General features: G+C 43.7%; 2 protein-coding genes across 2 annotated transcripts in view; one reads left to right on the forward strand and one right to left on the reverse strand.

Moving 5' to 3' along the window:
- The window catches only part of LOC119437022 (cytochrome P450 4V2), a 28197-nt gene extending 11033 nt beyond the window's left edge, over window positions 1-17164 (forward strand). Inside the window, exons 6-11 of the mRNA XM_037704082.2 lie at window positions 1975-2101; window positions 2196-2387; window positions 4284-4457; window positions 6964-7030; window positions 11518-11697; window positions 16900-17164. Of these exons, the coding sequence (XP_037560010.1) occupies window positions 1975-2101; window positions 2196-2387; window positions 4284-4457; window positions 6964-7030; window positions 11518-11697; window positions 16900-17129 (970 nt within the window). The 3' untranslated portion in view covers window positions 17130-17164. The remainder of the gene's footprint in view (window positions 1-1974; window positions 2102-2195; window positions 2388-4283; window positions 4458-6963; window positions 7031-11517; window positions 11698-16899) is intronic.
- Window positions 17165-18751: 1587 nt separating this feature from the next.
- On the reverse strand, window positions 18752-20781 carry LOC125942126 (neuropeptide-like protein 31). Its single transcript, XM_049660229.1, has 2 exons — window positions 20669-20781; window positions 18752-19037 (listed from the first exon to the last, which is right to left on the reverse strand). Exons 1-2 carry the CDS (start codon window positions 20678-20680, stop codon window positions 18756-18758), a joined length of 294 nt encoding a protein of 97 aa, XP_049516186.1. The 5' UTR covers window positions 20681-20781; the 3' UTR covers window positions 18752-18755.
- Between the last annotated feature and the right edge of the window lie 3263 nt (window positions 20782-24044).

The raw sequence follows: 24044 nt of genomic DNA on the forward strand, positions 1-24044 counted from the left end.
TGGAGAAACAATGCGAAAAAAGCGATAAAGAGCACCTGAATTGTCTCCAATCAGCCTGTTTTTTGTGAACAGTTATGCTAGGAAATTTCAGCGCAAAGCTACTACGCGGACAAGAGACAATTTGGACACGGGACGAGCGCTGCGTCGGGGGACGAGCTCATGCGAGTATTTAATTTGCGCTGTAATTTCTAAGCTGTGAATCGGTTCCAACTGGTACAGCTTTCTATTTTCATGCACAGTACACTGCTCATCGACACCTTTATTTCACTCACAGATGCGTATAGGAACATACGTGAAATACAGCCGGCACACGCGTTATCTATAGCTTATTTGAGATCCTGTAGTCTTGTGTACTTAGGTTAGGTCATGTTAGGTTAATGTTGTGTAGCAGCCGGCGACATATACTGTACTGGCTGCCAACCTTTCCCATTTATAATAAATCAATCAATCAATAAGCCTCTTCCGCAAGTCTCTTATTCCGCGGTGATTGATGACTGAGTTCTCTGCACGCCATGACATAACCGATTCAGGCACCTTCCTATATACAACGGCCTGTGCCCATTCCCGGAAAATCTTCTCGGCAGATAGAAAATGCATATAATTAAATAAGTTCAATTCTAACCCCGCTGTACCCTCCTGAGTCTTTCTTTTTCTGTTTAATATTCTTAAAAACTTTCAAAAAATAAGTGACTTCTAATATCTAATGCAATATTGATATTACTCTCTCTATAAAACGTATAAAAAAACTAAAACGTACAAGTGTGCAATACACAGTTAGAAGTATTAACGAGTCGGTATCTCGCTAATGAACGCTTATGCAACTTTTTGTGAAGCCTAATATGACAAGAGTGGAGTAAGAGAACACCATGCGGTGTAAATTCGGGTGGCTACATACTATAACTGCTAATTCAAGATCGAAATTCTTCGACAATGCTGTGCCGAACGTGAACTACGAGTGAATATAGGTAATCTTGATGCAATGGGGGGCTTGAAAAGAGACGAAGGCTCGAAGACACATGAAATGTAAATCACAAGTCCGCGTCTTTTTTGCGCCATTGCATCAACATTAACTTATGTACGAGCTAGCACAAGCATCAGTACTACTGTAAATATAGGTGTATAATCCTGCCCATCACGTCAGAAAAGCCTGTGAGCTCTAAGAACTAGCCAGGAATATTTACTTTCGCATGTGCTATGAGTACAAGTATAGATGCAGCCTGAACAGGAAACGTCCTTTCTACAACAAATACTGACTATCGGATGTGTTTGTTCAGTGACCATTTCCTCTGAACAGCAACAATGGCAACTGCCGGAAAAACAAATCTTTCGTTTGAAACAGAGGTTGCAGCAATGACCATATTCCTGACTTAGTTAACAAATGGTACTTCAAATGTTCATTAGACATCCGCCAGTAACATGGGTCTTCACATGCGAAGACTACAATTAATACTAGTAATTTTTTGTATTCGTCCTTAAACGCAGATTAGAAGTGGCGGAGGACTCAAATGAGAAAACATCTTCAATTTCTATTTGAAATTTCATACTAATAGTACTCCCCATAATGTTTAGAAATGGCAGCTTTCGGTTGCATAGTACAATTATTGAACAGTGCACCTCGCGTGACAAAATTCATGAAACGACCATTATAAAAATTTTCTCTACGAACCTGAACAACACATACTCGCTACCTTCACTACTGGCCTTTGATTTCATATACGTATAAGCAAAGCAAATGGTCCGGCACGCACGTTCTCTGTGCAGTTCTGCTTTGACAAGCAAAAGCTATGACAGCCACTGGCACATTAAATTCGTACGTAGACATGTACGCAGCGTACTCACTTATTCCTATTTGTTCGTTTACTTCTTAGTTCATTTTCAGTCATTCTTCTTCATTTTCGTTTGTGTGGTTGCTTTCCGGTTCTATTTGTTTTTTTGTTATTTTTGACGTTCCCAATAACCTGTTCACTACCGAAGGCTGTCATACCTGACTGCTATTCGTGGTTGCCGACCTTGGCTCTGGATGCAACAAGTCTACGACATGACGAAAGAAGGAAAAGTGTTCAAGAGCACCGTGCAAAAGATGCAGATGTTCAGTTATTCGGTCAGTCCACGATTCCGCTTCAATCTTTTTTTCTTCTAGCCTGTCAACAGCAAAAGTAAACTGACGTGTGCTTCTATCGTCCATGACTGCACAGGTACTCAGAGTAAGGAAAGAATGGCTTCTCAAAAACCACTCGACAAACACGAAGGACATGAACCTGAAAAGAGATTCCACACCGTCCGAGTCCCCTTCGCTGTTCTTGGACGCCTTGCTGGCTTGGAACATCAGGGACCCCGCTTATTCCATCGAGGAAATAAAGAACGACGTTGACTCTATCATATTCGCGGTAAGCGTGTCCGCACCTGTTTCCTTTACCTTCCGTGCATTCTAAACATCACGTTTTCTCAAAGCCCAAAGTGGCGTTTAGGAAAGACGACTGGCCTCGCGGCACGATGCTTCATTTATTTTTATTCCTTGAAGGAGGGAGGGTGGGATTCGCGCAGGAAATGCTATAGGTTGATTCGATTCGATAGGTCACATATATTCACGACTTCCAGCCTTCGTAGTGGAGGGTAACGTTAATTTTTTAAATGCCAACATTATCTCAGTACATGTCTCTGACGATGTGAAGCCGATTTTTTCGTATTGTTTACAAAACACGGAAGGCTGCTCGTTAGATTGTTTGAATGCGCTTACTCTGGGTCTTTTCTAGGGTACAACGTGATGTTAAGCCCTCCATATATTCATATTTCTAGACCATAATTTTCTTTCTATTCTTCGCTTTGTGATGGCCACAATAAAGCCTTTGCGTCCGTCAGCTCTAGCGTGCGAAACCATGTTATAGCTAATTAGAGTAATAGCACAAATGACACGACAAACGGAAAGAACGGACGAACCGCTGTTACTCTTTGTTGTTATAACACCTATCAATCAGTAAGTGTTAGCACTCTTTTGAATTAATGCTCGCCATTTCCGTAAGATAATAAAACCCGAAAGTGGCTTTTTACGACGTATTTACTTATGTTTTATATAGGAAAAGAGAAAACTGAACAAGAGAAACCTGACGCAATATGCAAGTCGCTAATTTGAAGAGCTGTTCACTGAAGACACCTAAAAGAATAAGGGGAAAAAATAAATGCTTCACACTAGAATGTGAGGACAAAAATTCGCGGCGACATTTCGGCAGACATTGCCGAAACATTCGTGAAAAATGATCTTAATTATAGCAAAATAAATGTCCAGCACCTCCTTTTTGTAGCGCAACCAAAAAATAAAAACTTTAGGACTTGCATGCGAAGCATCATCGTCCGTTTTCGACCGTCTTCGAACGAAAGAAATGGGTCTGACATACTAGAACTAAGAGGCTGGTTTATAAAAGTTTTAAATTGATTACAGTGCCTTCACGCTTCTCCAGTGTATCAAACTACCACTGCATTCTTTGCCCGGGGAAAACTAGAACCACTGGTAATTTATCCGCTAACAACGCCGTCACGCGTTTCTTTTTTTTTTTCTTTTCTTCTTCTTCTGACAGTATGTCGAGTACGACCGGTTGGCGCGCTGACGGTCTTAGATGAGCACATATCATTAAATTTTTTTCCGCGCGCCTTTACTTTTCAGTGCACTGTACTTCTTATGTTGAAGTGGATTCTGGGGTTTTACGCGCCAAAACCGCGATTTGACTATGAGGCACGCCGTAGGGGGGGGGGGGGGGGGGGGGACAGACAGACAGACAATGAACTTTATTCAGGTCCTCAGGACTGACTTCGAGACGCCCTTACGGGGGCGGAGCCACCGCTCCCACGTCGGGACGGGCAGGCCGTGCCTGACCGCCGCGTCGCGGGCCCTCTGGACAGTCCGTAGCTGAGCGGCGAGGTCGGAGCTCATGAGCGCCTCCAACCGCTCTTCTTCCGTGGTGAGATGATCGTGGTCCCGTAACGAGCGACTGGGGGACTCCGGATTAATTTTGACCACCAGGGGAGGGGACCTTTAACGTGCCCCCAATGCACGGAACATGGGCGTTTTTGCATTTCACCGATACAAAAGCGGCCGCCGCTGCCGGGTTGTGATCCCGCGACCTCGTGCTTAGCAGCGCAATACCACAGCCTCTAAGCCACCGCGGTGGGTTCTTATGTTGATGTTCCAGGGGTCCAGACAGTGATTTGCCGAATTTCTCTTTCTTTTTTCCGCTTGCTCACAATACCATCTCTGCACTCGGCTTCGCTGCGCTCTGAAAACGCGACAGGGCACCGACTCAACTGCGTCGGGTGTAAGCTGGACCATCTATCTGCTGGGTCTTCACCCGTCCAAGTTGGCGAAAGTTCACGAAGAGCTGGACCGAGTTCTCGGACGAGACAAAGATGGAGTTATCAGAAGCGATGATCTTCTGCAGCTTAATTACCTCGAATGCTGCCTGAAGGTGAGTTGAGCGGTGTCAAAGACTCGATATCAATTCGGAAATGTCTAAATCTTGAACGCTTCCTCACAACAATTAGACAAAGTGCTAACCAAGGCAAGCACCTGCACATTCGTAGGATAGACTTGCTTTATTCAAAATAAAGGTTTGCAAGTTTTTCTTCACGAGTGCTACGTTATTGAGTCATTCCCAATTTTACTTGAATGACCTCACACAACTCTTCGAATGGCGTGGTTTAATTCATCACGAAGAAAAGTAAGAACAAGAAAAATATTTCGATTGAAATGTGAGTCTTTTTTCTTGCGGATAGGGCGAACGTTTGTTTTGCTCCATGTGGTTATGAGGAGGTCTTTTTAAGAAAGGGACATATTAATTGGTGAAGCCACAGATGGGTTAGAGTTGTTTGCGATTAACTGTAATACTTCCTGCCCGTCCGCACAGAAGAGTACACATGGAGTCACGTACGTGCGTTCCAAAATGGTAATATAACTTGCAGCAGTGAATATATCCTATCATAGAGGCAAATAGGGAGAAGCTGGATAAAGTGTTAATAAAACAACGTGTCACTCATGCGAATTGCACACATTTTCTCTCAATGTTAGCTGCGCACAAGTCAAAAGCGTCATTGATGCCGCTGCAGTCGTGTTGTTATGTTTTCTATCACTCACAGGAGCTTCATTAAAATAAATTCGTACGCTTAATTAGAAAATATGCGAGTTATATGATCGTGATTTCTTCTGCGTATTCTCTTAAAAGGCACCTGATTTCATGAAAACGCAACAGAAAAGAACTCCATCGCGCTTAAGTTGATGCATTTGGAGCCAACTTAGCTCAACTTCTTTCAGACTAGAAAAACCATAAGGACGCTCATAGAATGAATGCACAGTGCCCATGCACATATCTGTGGTTTAGCTTGTCTGATGGTATACATCGAGCTATTTACTGATGGAGTAATCTCGCACTCTACAGTAAGAGTTCCAAGTAATTGGATCCAGTTTTTAAGCGTCATTTTTACATGTGCATGGTCGCCATTTATTCAGCGCAAACAGCCATGGCAAGGACAGTTTTTAAGGTGAGGTGTGACTTAGGAAGGTAGTATGGAAGAATTGCAATCAGAGAAGTCATGAGCATGATGTGGTTTTTAATGTCTTCATATGGTATCAGTTATAATTGAGCTGCCTGTGAAGTTAAAAATCTTTGGAAAATACCATTTCAGCTTCTCGTTATATATCTTCTCGATTTTACGGAAATCAAAGTTTTTGTCATAATTAATAGACGCAAAGCACTCGCACTTTGCAAGAGGAATGGCATTGGTATGCTACACACTGTAACTAGAACTATGCAAGAACGTAGAAACATGACACAGAAAATGATTTTTTTTCTGTTTTTACATGGTGCAACTGCCACTTAGACATGCGTTTTATTTGTTTAATAAACTCACATCAGCTTGCGCATACTTATGCTAGTTTCAAAGTTGTACGAGGAAGCATTTAATATGCTCACAAAATTTGGTTCACATACACCGGGCAGTTCTTTTAGAGAAAGGTACGAAAATGTCCTAAAACCACATGTTGAGAAAAATGCACTAAAGTGGTGTCAAACTGCTTGATTTATCAAAACATCTCAGGATTACAATCTTTTTCGTCGTGACCATTACTGCAGTATTTCTCTCTCTTTCTGTGGTCCTTATTTTCTTGCTGTTTGGCTTCAGCTTTAGCTGGAAACTGCTTTTTTTTTTGAGCCGCCGCGAGTCTATCGATAGCGTGCACAAGGAAGTACAAAAATGTCCAGGAGTGACCCCTAGAAGTGGTTTAGTACGCTCCTACTGTAAAGGTTGCCATAAAACTTTCGATCTAGGGTCAGTCCTTGCGTTATCTCCGCTAGCACGAAAAAAGGCACGAAATATGTAGGTCCTTCACAGACGCGATGCACTCTCCGAAGATCGCACAGCGCCAAAAACAAACAAAAAAGAGGCACACGAGAAATAATGAGACTTTCCTAATGACTACTGTAAGATGCATTACATAGAAAAGGAAAGTCCCAAAACCAAAATCTAGACTTCTCTCAAACAGAAGTTGTTTTTATGGGATGAAAACTTCATACCACCTCGAGACTCGACGACAGGGCACGTCCACTTTACAGTCGACCTGACGACTTAAAGGAATTAAATAATCATCTTAGAAGCCACGCATAGCAAATTTTTATATATGTTTTAAAGATAAATACATGGGCGTAATCAAAAGAAAGGAAAATCAGAAAATCGATATTTTGGACCCAAGTATCACTCCACCTCAAGGGTAGCATGTTTAGCCCAATAAATGGCTATTCTATCTGGAGTAGCGTACAACTCCTACCTCTTTGTTTCACTTCTCGTTCCCAATTTCTCTATATTGCGGTTACGGCAGCATGATGTTACATTCACGCACTGTCTTCTTTATTGTCATGAAATAAAAAGAGATGCGGACTGGTTAATTCGGCACCGTTATTATTGTTGTTGTTTTTCTTTCAGGAGTCCCTTCGCCTTTACCCACCATTCCCGCTTTTCGGAAGGAAACTAGAACACGACATGATAATAGGTGAGAGGCGCCCATTCCCTTTACGAAGTTTTGTAGCAGTGATATTTGTGTAGCATATATTCGTTCGCAGCACTTGACTGCACATACTGCATGTGCTGCAGTCCACTGGATTGATCTGAACAAGCTTGCTTGTTAAAATTAATCACGTTTTCGGTAACTTTACGCGTCTTCAAGTTACCAAGAAAGTTTCTTAGTAAATGCTATTGGCAAGAATTACACGAGGCTGAATCACCTGAACGTTTAATCGCACTCTAAACGTCCTGAACTCCATGTCAATAAACAAGATAAGGTTTCCCTGACTGCAGTGAAAGTCAACGGGAAAACAAAGCCAATCATACTCAAAAGTTAGATTTTTCTTTCTATTATCATATATTGTTCCATAAGAACTTCTTTTCCAGCTAACGATGTTTCACGGACATTATCTAATGGTGTATCTCGCAATCAAATACCATCACTCGCATTGACCGTTCTAAAGCTTCACCGTCGCGGAAAAACGGAGAAAACATATTTACTTGAAGTCACGGTGCAAGAATAAACAGGTGGCTCAATGGCACTGTCTGTCAGCAGAGGAGAACTGACTTCAACTCTGTTCGGGCTTCCTTCTTTTGCCGGCAGTAGTGCTGCAGCATTGGGGGGTCTACAGTTACTTTACAGGAGCATATACAATAACTCTAGGGGTAACATCATTTCCTGTCGTCTGCTAGCGGCGTGAGGTCCTTCGCTCACGTATTTCGCTGCACAACAGCCGTATAACGCGCGACGTTACTTTTTATTTGGTTACTTTGGACGTTACTTTCTGCGGATTTTGTATTACTGTTTCCCGTGCTATTTGCGAGGAAAAAATTAGCGTGCAACTAGAAGCCACCTACCGAGCTCCCTCTTTGATCTTGACCTGCAGTGCGGTCATCCATCGTGCGCAACGTATTAGTTGGTGCTTTTCGGCAAGTTTTCTGCCTATGCTTGTCCAGATGTGCTTCAGCTGCGTCTCAGATGAAAATCGCTCCACCGTAGCCTCGATTGTGCGTTAGCATGCAGGCAGAGACACAGATGTCGTGATCTGAGCAGGTGATCAATGCCGTGGGCACATTTTGATTTGGATGTACGCGAACTTTCGAAGTTTTGAGTACAGCTCTTTTTTTATTTTTTTTCGTTACAAACAATTGTTATGGCTTTATTCTAGCTATCGCGTGCACCATTCAGACATTAATATTTATCCCGTTGGGAAATGTCGGTACAGTCGCGTATTTGTGTTGAATTTTCTCCCCAGCGTGCTGTGTTAGCATTCAGTAGATTCAGTAGACTAGGTGGACACTACTCGGCGTAAATAAAAGTTGAAATAGGATAACTTGCAAGATACTCTAGATACTCTAGAACAAATATTAAAAGTGCCTTCCGCGGTTAGTACCAATGTACGTCTTTGGCAGGCTTGCTAACCACGAACATCGCTGCAATCGGCAAGCGGTGGTTTCTCGCCTTATGTGCACAACTTGAAAAACTTTGCACTTTGCAATAGGTGGATAGTTTTGCATTTGTACAGAAGTTGAGCACTAGTAAACACGCTGTCTCTACAGTGCACTATCACGAGTTGCGAAGCACATTTAGGTCTCGATAGCGCTACTAAGCTTAGATATTTACGAGTATATACCTAAGCTTGCTTCCCATAGGCCCAGCCAGTCGCTTAGACTGGCACGCAGGCATATATGGGAAAATTTAATAGTCATTCTATTACGCGCGCGCACGTTTGAGGAGCCCCGTGCGCCACGCCAGCGGCTGTCGTTGACCACCTGGTAGCTTATAAAGCGGAGTCAACGCTTGTTCGTTTAACTCTAGACCCCCCCAGTGATCCGCGCCATCTGCCGAGAGAGACGTAGACCACGACCGAAAACATCGTCGGTACAGCAGCCTCGTTCAGACACCTAGTCTATTCTTCCACCGTGCTTTAAGTTTTGTTGTGACATTATCAACAGAATAGAACAAACTTACGGCGTGCCCATGAAAACCATAAAAGGAAACCGATCCAGTTGGTGAATATTCGTCACAAGAAGTGCAGCTAGCCGAGACTGGGCTTGAAAAGAGGAGGCAAAACAAGTACGAAACCCACCGTCAAACACACTCCAGAGTGCCGCTGCATTTATTTTCGAAGCCTTTTAGCTTCCGGTCGAGAAGGTAGAAAGGATATATTACCGCTTTAGTTCGATATCTATTGAGATATCCGTAGGTACGGTCCTGAAAAAAAATGTACAAGAAATCCAGAATTCATTTTTAGAGGAATTCTGGGTTATTCGTGACGCGGGCGTTCAAATGGGATAGGTTCATAAAGAGAGAGGGGGAGAGAAACGAAAGAGAGGAAACGCGGGGAGGTTAACCAGAGGCACGACCGGTTTGCTACCCTGCACTGGAGAAAGGGCATATCGGGATGAACAGAGAGAAACATGCAACAAGTAGCATTCCTCTTGAACATGTAGTCTCAATAAACACTTTTATGTATTCGAATTTGAAACACGGCATGAGTGCTTAGCCACAATGGCCTCTTGAAAGCAACTTGAGTGTTCCCTTTCATATTGCTATTCCGTGAAACACATATGGCTATTGCTTGAAGTATTTCGTTTGTAGCCTATGGGCATCGCACACTAGATTTATTTTGCCTTGCCGTTTCCTTGCGATTCAACACATACTGTGCTTAGTGTGCTACTTTTCCTTTTATTGTTTTAATGTTTACGTGTTTATGCGGCCGATAAAACTACTATTCTTACTTCGTATAGCTGTCTACTAATTTTCTATCGCAATCGATGCTTTGCCTTTCAAGCGAAACTGCGGCTTTTCTTGTCTTACTTTTCTCAATCTGTGTATTTCTCTTACAGAAATGTTTAAACCTAGTTTCGCTCATATTGCTTGTTCCCATTATGCCTCATCTATCACTGGTGCGTCAACTGCTTTTAGACTCACCTGCGTTGTAATCAAAGGTAACAATGTCGTATCGATAGCAGGTCCTCGTGACAACTTTGCTTTGGCACCTCCTCCTGTAGCACTTTAAATACCGACACACTTCTTTATCTTTGTACTGCGATGATAAACTTCAACTTTCTGACCATGGCACCTGAATTAGCTTCTAATTTGAGAAGAAAACCGAAATAGACAGCAAGTACAGTTTTTTTATTTGTTTTGTAAATAACCAATTTATATGCTCAGTAGTGTTCGCTTAGCTTTTAAAATATATGGAATCAGCGTGAAAAGCATTTTTTTAAACCTTGAAACATGAAGTCAAGATCATGCTAGCTGGACTTTACAAAATACGAAATGTCATTATTGCGCAGGTTCTTCTTTTGGGTCTGGAATAACGTGCGTGAAACATGTCAGGAACCCAACAGGACCCTTGCTAGCGCGAATGAGATAATTACTTGCGTCGCCAAGCGTGACAAGTGCCGTCTAAGTACACTCGAGCTGCTATTATGCTTTTGCCTTTCTTCAGTGTTTGCAAAACGATAGGACAGGTTACAGCGAGGTGTTTACATCAAATTATACCATTCTGAACAGCGTCTGTCGGTATTCTGTGGCAGCTTGCTCGGCGTTGGTGTTCTGTGCTTTGGTGTGCGGTAATGAAGGATTTCTAATTCATTCTAAATATTCCAGGCACTTCAGTACCTCAACTTGGAACTAAACTTATGCTCTCATATCATATCTAAAGTGAAACCCATGAATTTTGTGCTGTACTACTTTTTTCTACATTTTCTGATTTATTTTGAATTTCGTCCCCGGTCGTCCCAGCTAATTCATTCTAGTTATTCCAGACACTTCAGTAACTCAACTTGTAACTAAACTTATGCTCTGATATCCTATTATAATTAAACCCATGAATTTTGTACTGTACAATTTTTTGCTATTTTTTCTGATTTATTTTGAATTTCGTCTCCGGTCGTCTCAGGAGGTGAACCGGAAGTGCTGCGCAAGAAACATGAGTTTCACTCGATGCTCGTGCCACTAAAAAAATCGTTCCTACGAACACTACGCGCCTGGAAACAGTGGCAGTTTGAACTCCTTTCAAGTGTCCAACAACAATGCTCGTCTGACGCACCTTCTGCATACTTTGTCTCAGCTATTGTGCCAATTCATACATTCGATTATCTCCAGCATTCAAACATTAGGAGGCGACACGAGGGCACGGCAGTCGTTCGCGGAATTTGCGAGTAAGAAGTGTGTCAATTACGGAGCCTCCCGTCTTTCCGTTCTCGCCTATCTGAGTCCACTGCGCGTGCGCGCCGTCGAGAGCGCGTATTCGCGCGTCAGCCAAAAACGTCTCATGCATCCCTGTTCGGGATCAAGGTAGGATTGCGCCGAGCCGTTCGCACGGGGCACTGTTTCTGCAGCCCGTCGCTATCGTGTATTTCGGCATCCTTACGCAAGCCACGTCTTGCAGCTCTGTCCGCAGTGGCAGACCACTAGAATGCAAAAGAGGCGTCAACAGCGCTCTCTTCGTTCTTGCTCTGCAGATGGCTACCGCCTTCCCAAAGGCCTGACTTGTTTCGTCAACCTCTACAGTCTGCACAGAGACCCCAGACACTTCCGGCAGCCCGACAGCTTCTTCCCTGAGCGCTTCCTGGGCGAGGAGTTTGCGCAGCGCCATCCCTACTCCTACATCCCATTCTCGGCGGGACCCAAGAACTGCCTAGGCAAGGCGGCGTCCTTTTGTCTGTAAACGCCAACACCCTTCACTCTCTTTTTTTAAAGAGTTTGTGCATTCTATACAACTTTTTTTAGACTGTAAAAGCAATACAAACTATATACGGGGTGATTATTTTTAAGTTTTACTGAATTTTGAAGAATCGCCTGTTGCAGATAACATAATTCTAGTCCATCAGCTCGATTATTCAGAGAGGTGGACATTACTTGCCCGAGAAATCGAAACACATATTTAAATATTTCCGACAAATTCACTAATTTACTTCTTAATTAATTACTTTACGACACACATTCCAATTTACGAATTGCAGCCGGTGAGTTAGCAAGGCGTATCCACTCCGAATGAATTTCCAGATTGACACCAGTTTCCACTTATGTGCCTTCAAAATCGCAGTGAAAATGTACTGTTGTTCGAATAACTTTTTTAGGAAAACACTCTTTCATACAGTGAAGCAAAAAAATTAACTGGAAAAGCCATGCATTTTCTCCCCCATTTGGGAAAGAATATCCAGAAACCGGTTTCATCCTGGGAGTTCATTTCAAGTGGATACGTCTTGCAGATTCACCAGCTACAATTATTTATTGCAATGTATGCCGTAAAGTTAATAATCAGAAAGGTAATTAGTAATTATTTTTATTTCCCTCTCGCATAATCCAGCTCAAGGACAAAAATAATTATATCTGCCACAAGCGATATTTAAAAGTTCCATAAAACTTTATAATGACCACCCCGTATACAAGAACAAGACTCATTTATAAGTCAATTTCATTTTGCCTATAGTTGCTTGTGACCGTCGAAAAGGAGATGTTGCGAAGAGTTCATAGACAACAGCGGCCTAACGTGTTATATACGCCACAAGTCCATACGCTGTCTGCAAACATTTATCAACCTTTACAGTAAAACTGCTATAGACTTTTGCGCACTGTTAAATTTTTCTGAGGGTCCAGCAGCCGGGCAAAGACAAAGAAACATGGTTTGTCACTTATGTTCGTTTGTAGCTAACAGGGGACGTAGGTGATCTTTAGTCCCATCGTGTGGCCCTCAAGACGTCAATGGCAGCCGAATATGTACTATCGGTGTAAATTCCAACATGAACAATTCCTAAGCTACTTCACTGCGTTTTCCCCCGTTTCCAGATTCACCTGCATTTGTAACAGCGGCTTAATTCAGTCTCCAAGGCGTACACTTGGGTGGCAATGCAGGCTTATTGGTATGACAACCTGCAATTAATGCTATTGTACCGCATACAGACCAGGACGCAAGAAGGCACATGAAAGCCAACAGCACCCTTCCTAGCGCTGTGTCTTTCATCTGCCTTCTTGTGTCCAGGTCTGTATGTGCTACAACAGTACTTTATGGTACACTTGGGGCTTCTGCTCCGTGCTTAGAAACCGGCTACGAAGCCATTACGCATCACGATTTTCATGTTTCAATTTATGCTGATGATACGTCTACCTTAATTTTTCCCCAAGCAGCCGTTGAGGGCAATCTAGCGACGCTAAAGCTGCATTCACGCGGCGGATCAAACTCCGCGGACGAGCATGACATGAATAAGTGTCGCCGAATGACGCCGCACAATATGACAGCGCAGTCGAGCTGCAAGCAACGTGATTCCTTGGCGGTTCAGCCCCGTACGCACTCACCTGTGGACTGGAACCACGGCTAGGTCAGCTGGTATACCCCCCAGGTAAACGGTAATTGCATCACGAGCGCCAATTTCTCCCCTGGTGCTTGGTAGGTTACGCTTTCGAGGGAAAAAAAGAAAAAAATGAAGGCTGCTGTTATGGCAACGGTTTTGCTGATGCACGAGGGGGGGGGGGGGGGGGGGGGGCGGCCATCCCCCTCATCTGTAATGCGCTCGACAAGTGTGCGTATTTCTCGGCAGACGAAAAAGGAAACTAGCACGAGTTCCGTTTGCTGCTACATTCTGCATTATTTTAACGGCTGTCATTTTCAGCCTGTTCTTTCTGTAATGTGGCTCGTGTACTGAATAAATGCCAGCAGTACATCTGTGTTTGCTAGAATTTTACCCTATTCCGTCATAATACGTGAGCCAGCACGCCATAGCGTGTGGCTATTGCGTTTCGGCAGGAGAATAACAGGCAGTGAAATGTGCTTTATTTTGCAATTTTATTAGCAACATTTGTACAGCAAGATATATAATGCACAAAAGAATATTGCAGACCTGAGTATCTCGCATCTACAGTACAAACTGCAAATTCTACAGGCGCTTATACTAAAGCTTCTTACAACTTCTGAATAGCAAAAAGTCATGATTTTTTTTTAGTTCGCATGAGGCAATCTTACCAACGCAAATCGTTTGTCGCAGCAGTTATCTGTGATTACTCTTTAAAAAATATCATTAAGCGAGACCGGTTGAAAGACTGACGGCAGCACATTTCCTATACCCTAACACAGACGAGGTGGAGTTATCCGAGCTGGAGCTGTGGTCTGGAAAAATGGAAGTAATATAAGTTTTATGCTTACAAGGAACGCAATTGCAGGAACAAATTTCAGCACTCTTTCCACAATTCATGTACGTCAACTCTTATTATATTTTATTCTAGGACTTATGCTAAAAATGTGGCACAAAGATTTAACAATCCAAATTGTTATTTTAACTGCTACTATATTGCAATAACATGTTTGGTAATGCGGTTTTCTCAACAGCTGTCTGAAAACACTGATCAGTTTCTTACAGCTAAATTATATTCATCACTAAATTTCCTATTCACTTGTCAATAAGGCACTGACGGATTAGTTTGTTCAACCTATTTGTACACTCCTTGTCTTCCTAGTTCTGCAGAACGCCTATTACTGGAAGATAACCTTCCAAAAGGTGAAAGCCACTGGTAAACGGTCTATGAGCATTTCCTATTATAGACCAATTTGTTTTGCACAGGGAGACTTGCGGGAACACCGGAGCGCGTGCCTCGCTCAGCGCCGACATAAGCACCTTCGTACGTATTGCGCGCCAGCGCGACTTGACCCGAAGCTAAATTCGTTCGTTCTGAACAAAAACGGCTCGCCTGCTTTGTTCTCAGTTAACAACCGCGAACATCGCACATCGCAGCTGAATATTCGATAAAGAACAGACAAGCAGGCGTTTTCTTTTTTTTTTTAGCGACACATTTCGCGGGGCAACGTAAAATGCACCCGCGCCGTAGCGTGAACACGAAGGAAACGGCGCTTGCAGTGCTTTCTGCACTAGCGCAGTGCACCTTCAATTGGTCTCCGCACCTTGTGAAGCTCTAGGTGACTTGCAATGTGCTGCCATCAGTCTTTCAACCAGTCTCGCCTAATGATATTTTTTAAAGAGTAATCACAGATAATTGCTGCGACAAACGATTTGCGTTGGTAAGATTGCCTCATGCAAAGTAAAAAAAAAAACATGACTTTTTGCTATTCAGAAGTTGTAAGAAGCTTTATGTATATGCGCCTGTAGAATTTGCAGTTTTTACTGTAGATGCGAGATACTCAGGTCTGCAATATTCTTTTGTGTATTGTATATCTTGCTGTACAAATTTTGCTAATAAGATTGCAAAATAAAGCACATTTCACTGCCTGTTATTCTCCTGCCGAAACGCAATAGCCACACGCTATGGCGTGCTGGCTAACGTATCATGACGGAATAGGGTAAAATTCTAGCAAACACAGATGTACTGCTGGCATTTTTTTCAGTACACGAGCCACATTACAGAAAGAACAGGCTGAAAATGACAGCCGTTAAAATAATGCAGACTGTAGAAGCAAACGGAACTCGTGCTAGTTTCCTTTTTCGTCTGCCGTGAAAATCGCACACTCGTCGAGCACATTACAAGCAAGCGGGATGGCCGTCTCCCCCTCGCGCATCAGCAAAACCGTTGCCATAACAGCCGGCTTCTTTTTTTTTCTTTTTTTTTCCTCGAAAGCATAACCTACCAAGCACCAGGGGAGAAAATGGCGCTCGTGATGCAATTTTCATTTAGCTGGGGGGTATACCAGCTGACCTAGCCGTGGTATGCGTGAGCTCAGTCCCAGCTTATTGCATGCTGCTTCTGCAAATGCCGATGACACACATCGCCTGATACCTGCACTTCTGTCAAAACGCAACAGCCGCTGCCGGCATTGCAAAAGAACACAATGACATTCATTCTAGAAGACAAGAATTGAAATAAGAACTTGAATAAAAGCCACAAAACAGCACGTAAAACAACGCCGCCTTGCAGAAAGCTTGAAGACAACACTGCGAGCAATGATCAAGCTATATATATAAAGGGTGTTAAGCGTAATTTGAACCAAGGATTTAAAAAAAAGTGGTTAACCGCAGCGAAATGAAATCGAAGACATATGGCTTGCCCTCGTGTGGCGCTCCTTAAGAGTATTTTTTTATATTCCGCTTAAATACTTAATTAACTGAGATCAATTATGCAGTATGTTTAATATTCACTTACGGGCCAAGTGCGTTTTGTTACGTTGTACAGGGGATTCAGGAACGACCTATCCAATTTCTTCTGGCAACGTACGTAGTACATGCTGCGTGGTGATTTTTTCGGCGTTTGAAAAAAGCCCGATGTTTAATATTCACTTAAGGGCCAAGTGCGTTTTGTTACGTTGTACAGGGGATTCAGGCTATCCAATTTCTTCTGGCAACGTACGTAGTACATGCTGCGTGGTGATTTTTTCGGCGTTTGAAAAAAGCCCGCGAAATAGGAAATAAAACCACGTGACTGCGCTCATGCGCTATCCTATTGCTGCGCTCTCAACCGTGCTTCGAGCGAAAGAACCGCGCGCGCAGACCGTGGCGAAGTGAGCGGCCGCGGCTCTAGGCATCGGCTTCACAGTGCGTCAGCATCTTTGACGGTGGCGCGCAGAAAGGTAGCGCCATCGTCCCTGATAAGCGATAAGCTGACCGCGCGCATAGTCAGCCTATCGCGAAACCATAGCACCAATGCGAGTAACAAGGGTTATGCGGCGAACCTCGTGGTTATCTATTATTATATCCTTTTCAAATTATTTTATTTTCCCTTTGTTCAAAATTTACCCACCATGTTCACCATGTAAGGCCTTCTTTATTATAGGCCTTTCATGGTGAATATTGCGCCTCTAGGCTTTACATTTCCCCCATTTTCCGTGAAAAAATAGGGATAGGAAACGCGGTGTTTAGTCGGGATGTTTCAGAAACCTAAACATGCGCTATTATCATTTGCAGGTCAACGCTTCTTCATGCAAGAGGCAAAGCTGTTGCTGGCGAAGGTTTTATCCAAATTCAGCGTGGAGTCAACGAAACCTGTGGAAGAACTCAAGATCACATACGAAGTCGTTCTCAAAGCCAGGGGAAGTCTGCGTGTCTGGTTTCGCACGAGGAATGCGGCAGATGTGGAGCACTCACCACAGAATTGCACTGCACTGTCATGTCGTACTCGTGTTCCTTGTTCATAGCAATGAGAAGGAGAAAAGAACCAGAGGTACAAAAACATGCAATCTGCCGTTACCTGTTACTCTTCATGTAGCCTTCTTTTTTATCAAAACATCCGTCAAGAAAATATAGGTGTTATGAATGACTCAACACTCCTCTGCTCATTGAAAGGAACGGTGAACAGGTTTCTTCAGTACTTGCGCTATTCACAAAGGATCGTCATACATCGATGCCCACCTGTCGAATAACTGTTGAAAAAAAATATTTTGTAGCACTTACCAACGAAAAGTTTGCAACCCTTTGTGATAATATGTACTGCCCTCTTAGAAACTGAAAGCAGTAGCATTAGGCTAGGAGATCGCAGGGAGAGGCCTTCGTGCTACAGTGGTCACAAATAGGATGATGATAACTAACATCCCATGGCGACATGTTGAAACGAGGTGGCCATCATTGTTAATATTCGTCCAATTCTCGACTTCTTGGAACCAATCTCAGCTATCTCCCGTAAAACGCACTTCACACCCTGATGTAGCATATGTACAGAAGTTCCCGCATTTACGTAGTAGCATTTTAATCACTTCGAATATATTACACACGTTTATAAAAATACTATTCCTCTTGGTGCTACTCAACTGAGGGTACTGGTGAAATAGGCCAACCGATTGTTGTCGTTTAACGACCATTTGTTCACACCGAACGTGCACATCCCAAAGATCCCGTCCCAAAGAGAAAAAACTCGACACCACGGCAAACGCGAAGAAATTGTAAAGAGACACGAGGGCACAAAAAATGGAGCTATATGCTTCGAAAGCCAGCGTCCGTAAAACATGTCCTTGCGAGCAGACCATTTAAGACAAAAACAGGAAGAACCACAAGAGACGTTCTCTTCCAGTCCTTGTCTTAAGTGCTGCTGCTGACAATGGACCGTGACCTACTGGCGCAATTTGACGCCCGTAGGCAGCCTACACGAAAGTAAAACTGGCAAAAATAAAACGTGATCGCTTGACTTATTTCCATTGTCAACGCTGTTCTTAGGAGCAGCACGAAGAATGCAAACGAAATTAATTTCTCATCTCGCAGTAGGACCTTTCCCGATGCACCCTTTACATTACACCGCCGTTACACCAATGCGAACGCCTTACTGAAAAAGCTCTCTTACCTCAATTATTTCTAGCTCATTTGTGATGTAAACGACAGCTTTCTTTATTCTTTCTTTTGTAAATAGAAAAGGGCTATGCTATTCGGAAACAAGCGTTTACGGACGCGGTCGCCATACTCATGGAGGAGGTCGACATCCCCCCTGTGCCGAATGAAACAGCCTGTATTCTTCCTCCTCCTCCAACATCCGTCCTAACCGTCTACTTCCATTGTACAGTATCACCCAGTGACATACCTTTCCGGATATCATATGTACGCTTCTCGAATCACGTCGGCATTTCTTTGGCCACGCAATAGTGAATTCGTTTTACAGCGAGTTACATTTGCGTATTTCATTGCGTCTATTCCAGGAATTAAACTGTGATCGCCTGTCATCCATCTCGTGCATCGAGTGTGTTGGGTATTGGCGCATTTCAATTTTCCAGTTGTTTAAACTGCGTAAATGATATAGTCAAAGACAAGTGATTCACATTTCGCGCGTTTATTTTTGTCTAGTGCTTGTATCCGAGTCCGTAGCCGTTGTGGAGTCCGTAGCCGCCGTGTCCCAGGCCGTAGCCGCCGTGTCCCAGGCCGTAGCCGCCGTGTCCCAGGCCGTAACCGCCATATCCGTAGCCAAGGTGCGCCAGTCCAAAGCCGTGTCCGGCGTAGCCCAGTCCGTATCCCGCTCCGTGGACAAGGCCATGACCGCCATATCCAAGGACGTGACCGCCACAACCTCCGACGAAGCCAGCGCTGGTAACAGCCACAAGGAGGGCGAAAGTAGCGAGGATAGCCTGCAGATATAAGCGTGAATGACGTCTCGCCCATGATCGACGTAACATTTTTTTTTTCAAAAGAAAGCCAAGAAAGAGAAGCAAGCTAAGCAGGGTAAGGCACGAATGCCTAACTATGCGCGCGTCCGTTTTGCTACTTGCACTGGGGGAAGGGGATAAAGGGAAGCGGAGGCTGAACGGAAGAGAAGGAGCATAGGTGTGCACACACCTGAACGTGCACACTTGGTGTACACAGACAGTCGCAAAGCCCTGTCGCCCTGAGGCACTGGAGAAAGCCAAGAGTTTCGTTGTGGCTTAGAAAAGTGTTTTTCGTGTTTCGCTTTTTTTTCAAGCGTGAAAGAAAGCCCTTTACGTACGTAGCATGTGTTGAGCAACAGCAAGCTAGATCGAGAATTTTTCACGATGGAGTATATAATTTTCTAATTGACACTTTTGCTCTGAACATAATATTGCCGCACGACTGGCATCTCGAGGCACTTTGCATGTATTCGTGGGCTTCTTTCACGCTCGGAAAAACACTTTTATGTAGCACGTATTGAGCAACAGAAAGCTGTATCGGGAGTTTTTCATGTTGCTGTACAATTTTTTCAGTGACACTTTGATAATTAAGACAGTACTTTTCGAATTAGATAATTATTTACAATTACCGAATTAAATCTCAGTATTGAAAATATTGCTGGCAGCTACTCCACTGTACTGGAAACAATACACACTAGGTTTGCTTCGCGTAACGCCGTTGCTCTTCTTTTAAATCGTGCTGCGTGATAACTGGGACACCCTGTATATGCCTAGCCACATATATGCCCAGCTAGCTTTGCTCCTCGCTTTCTCTTTTCTGTGTATATGTTTTCAAATAATAATAATAATAATAATAATAATAATAATAATAATAATAATAATAATAATAATAATAATAATAATAATAATAATAATATAATAATAATATGCCTAAATACATACACCCACCGAGGTTGCTTGGCGACTAGGGCGTTGCGCTGCTAAGCACGAGGTCGTGGGATCAAATCCCAGGCCGCGGTGGCCACATTTAGATGGGGTCGCAATGCAGAAACGCCCGTGTACTGTGCTTTTGGAGCCCGTTACCATACCCCAGGGGGTCAAAATTAATCCAGAGTCCCCTTCTATGGCATGCCTCATAATCATAGTGTGGTTCTGGCACGTAAAACCCCAGAATTTAATTTTTTACATGCATATAAACACACTCTTCTAAGTTCTCCCACGTGGCCCCTCTCTACTTCTACGACATGACCGGCTTCCCAGACTTCACACATACACTTTTGTCCACTTTGACACTCCTAATGCAAACAAATATGTAGAGCCTACTCGTGCAGTTGATAAAAGACAGGTAATATGGTTCTTCTAGTGGCTCACAAAAATCCAGCTGCCGACGCACGCTACGTCTGCTCAGCGCTACAAGAATTGATAAATGCGTATGTCGTTGTTCGCGATGTTGCTCGCAGAACAATGAAATCCTTCCGGACGTTTTCGCATCGTTGCTCTGACGTATACACCTAGGTGAGGTCAAGCCCAGGAAGGTATACGTCAGCGCATGGGCACCTCGCATGCACAGAATCCTTACTGCCGCAAGGCAACCGTTCTTTGCGTGTACTTACAACTGCCTTCATGATGAGTGAATGTGACGTCTCGGCTGGTGCAGCTCTCGATTCTGTGCTCCAATAGCTCCGAGTTTCGTCTTATATACTCGAACGTCCAACCCAACCGAGTAGCCACGTTATCAGCGCGCACTGCGTAAGGTCTTATGCGCGTCATATTCCAGCACGGCCGCGAGTCAATCAGATCGCAGCTCCTGAAATTGGGCAGATCGCACTTGCGACATCCGACCAAGCAGTATCTACTCAGGCCCGCGGAGGGAGGCCATCGCCCTCCGAGGGACGCGGGTAGACCCGCAGACCGCTGACAGATCAGCTGAACCGATTATGCTTCGATCGGCTACGTGTTTCACTTACCTCCCTTCCTTCCTACAACCGTGCATTCAACGTAAAGTTAATATCAGAGCTCAAAATTTGCCTGTTGCTTTGCTTTTGCTCTTTTTTTTGCTTCCCCCCCCCCCCCCCCGCCATTACCTTTTCAAGGCGAAAGTTCAGGACTGGCACGTCAGCACCCAATGCTCGATTCCCCTTCCTCCTAATCGGTGGCCACAACTTAAAAGCTCCAGTCTGAAGCGAAAGAGCGGGGCGCACCTGATACGGTGATTTTCAGGTCACCATTTGGCTCATGCCTCGATGGTCCATCTGTTTTCTGTTTTTGTCTTTAATACCACTTTCATTTTCTTTCTCCCACAAACAACTGTTTCAGCCCATACGAAGGCTGTTCGCGAGTACAACGAACGGTCCCGCATTCCGGTTTCCTTACTGAGATTTTCTTTTTATTCGAGACGTTAACGCGGCTTGCAACGCAATGTCGCCACCGCGTTATGCCGCTTATTTGTCTATATAGGCAATCTCATCGGACTGCAAGAATCACTGCGGCAAATGGCCATGAAGAAATGTGCATGTGACCCGTCTTTTAACGGCCACTTGGGGGAAATTTCAACCACCGTTTGTTCTCGTTTGCAGAAATGGGGGTGTTAGGGTGTTTTCATTGCCAAGACAATATTTTCGTTTCCGTAAAGATGTATCGTTCCCTAAAACACCCTTTTGATGCTAAGGGTGTTATAAGCTGTCAAAGCGACCTGTTCTTTGTACATGTTGCCACCGTGCTCATAATTGGAAGTAGCTAATCGAAAGGCATTCAATAGAGTGCAATTTTATATTAACAGGTATGTGCGAGTTTGAGCTGCCCGTCAGCTGACTATATCAAAACAGGCAGTCTGTGGATTTTAATTGTTTAATTACGAAGAATATAGATGATCCCACTGGCACCAAAGTGCTAATCGAAACACCATGGTTATATAAGCCTGTTAGAAGGTACATTCCTGTTGGCAGCGTGAGCAGTGTTAGTATGCGAACGTTCCGTGCTTAAGTACGGGTTGATCTGATGTGCACATCTATAGAGTGTTCTTCAATGTGTTGTGACCATCGCCGTATCATAATGTAAATCTGAGGAATAAGAGAACTCCGCTATATGTTTCCTTGCTGGTTTTAGTGACATCTATTGTTCCATGCAGTAACGACTACGCTTTAGTGGTTCTCTTTCTCAATGGTGCTGCCTAAGGGCTATTCACTGGAATAGCAAGGTGCGTCAATGAATAGCGCGTGCATGCATGGCTTCTAAGAAATGGGTGTAATGGCGTGCTTTGCACCCTTTGCATAAAAAGGTGTGATGGCAACCCAGCGCACCTATTGAATGGGTGTTTTGGTTTGTGGAAATGCATGTTATAAATGCATGATTTAAGGGTGTTATCGACACAGTAAAACACCTTTAAGGGGTTAAACTGGTTGAGAGTACAGTTTACGCCATATGTCAAGTATTCGCTTTGTACACTCTATCATCCCCAATTGTGACCCTCTTTCTTACCCTCTTCCCCTTCCCTTACTGTAGAGTAGCAGTCCAGATGCTCCATTTTCCGGACGACCTCTCTACATTTTCCAATCATTAAACTGCTTCTTCTTCTTGTACACTCTTCTTTTTATATCTCTACATAGATGAGTCACCGTTAATTCCGTACACTCCGCTACATTTCCATCGTAAACGGGCACCGAACATATATATGCGCCAAGGGCAGTGGTGCATATCATTTGCCTAACGATTTCATGCGACGCTTCGAGGCAACCTTGAACATGAACAATGGTTCGATTGCAGATGAGTTCAGGTACCGCAACAGCATAGAACCATGCCCTAATGAAGCGGTCTGGTGCATGTCAGAATACTGAAAAATCCCTCTATGCACCCTAAGCAGAGCTGGAATTTTGCGAAACCGTGCCTCTCCTCGGTTTCCACATTCGATGCGTAAGCATTCTAGGGCTACTTCCCCCGTAAATCTGTCCGTCTGCCTGTCTGTCTGGAACGCGTGACGCGATGCGCTCCATAGGGATACATAGGGTCTATATGGGGTATACCGGGTGTTCCACGTAACTTGAGCCAAACTTTAAAAATAAGCAAACGTCACGCAGCTGGACAGAACCAAGGTAACGTTATTTGCCGTCGCTCTGAGATGCTCAGATTATTTTTATGCATTCCGCGTAATCACATAATTAGTCTTAAACCGTTTGTTGGTCACTGGGACATATATGTCCCACCTGCAACCCCAAGCGAAAGTTGCCTCAAGTGCGCAGAGGCAACTTTCATATACGTAGACACACGTAGCCCCACAGAAACAGGTAGCGCCATCTCTTAGAAGATAAAGATAAACTATAATTTTAAGTTTTTATTTGGATTGGTAGGTGGCATATCCGAAATTATCACGTGGAAAAGATTGAGGAAGCAGTAAAGTATGGACGCAGCATGAAATCAGTGAAAAGAAAACTTGGCATAGGACAAGGCAAAATGTATGCTCTGAAATATATGCAGGGTAACATCATCAGCAATTTCGATGACATAGTAAAAACAGCGGAAGAATTCTATACTGACCTATACAGTACCCAGAGCAGCCAAGCCACTTTCATTCGAAGTAGTGAGGAACCGGATACAGAGGCTCCTTCTATAACTAGCGATGAAGTTAGAAGGGCCTTGAAAGACATGACCAGGGGAAAGTTGCTGGAGAAGATGGAATAACAGTCGATTTAATAAAAGATGGAGGAGATATCATGCTTGAAAAGCTTGCGGCCCTTTATACGCAATGCCTCACATCTTCAAGTGTACCAGAGAGCTGGAAGAACGCCAACATTATACTCATTCATGGGAAGGCAGACGTTAAAGAATTGAAGAATTATAGGCCCGTTAGCTTGATTTCGGTATTCGGTATAAAATATTCACCAAGATAATTTCCAATAGAATCAGGGCAACGCTTGACTTCAGCCAACCAAGAGAACAGGCTGGCCTCAGGAAGAGATATTCTACGATGGATCATATCCATGTCATAAATCAGGT

The sequence above is a fragment of the Dermacentor silvarum genome, chromosome 1, assembly GCF_013339745.2.
Source record: "Dermacentor silvarum isolate Dsil-2018 chromosome 1, BIME_Dsil_1.4, whole genome shotgun sequence".
Taxonomy (NCBI): Eukaryota; Metazoa; Arthropoda; class Arachnida; order Ixodida; family Ixodidae; genus Dermacentor; species Dermacentor silvarum.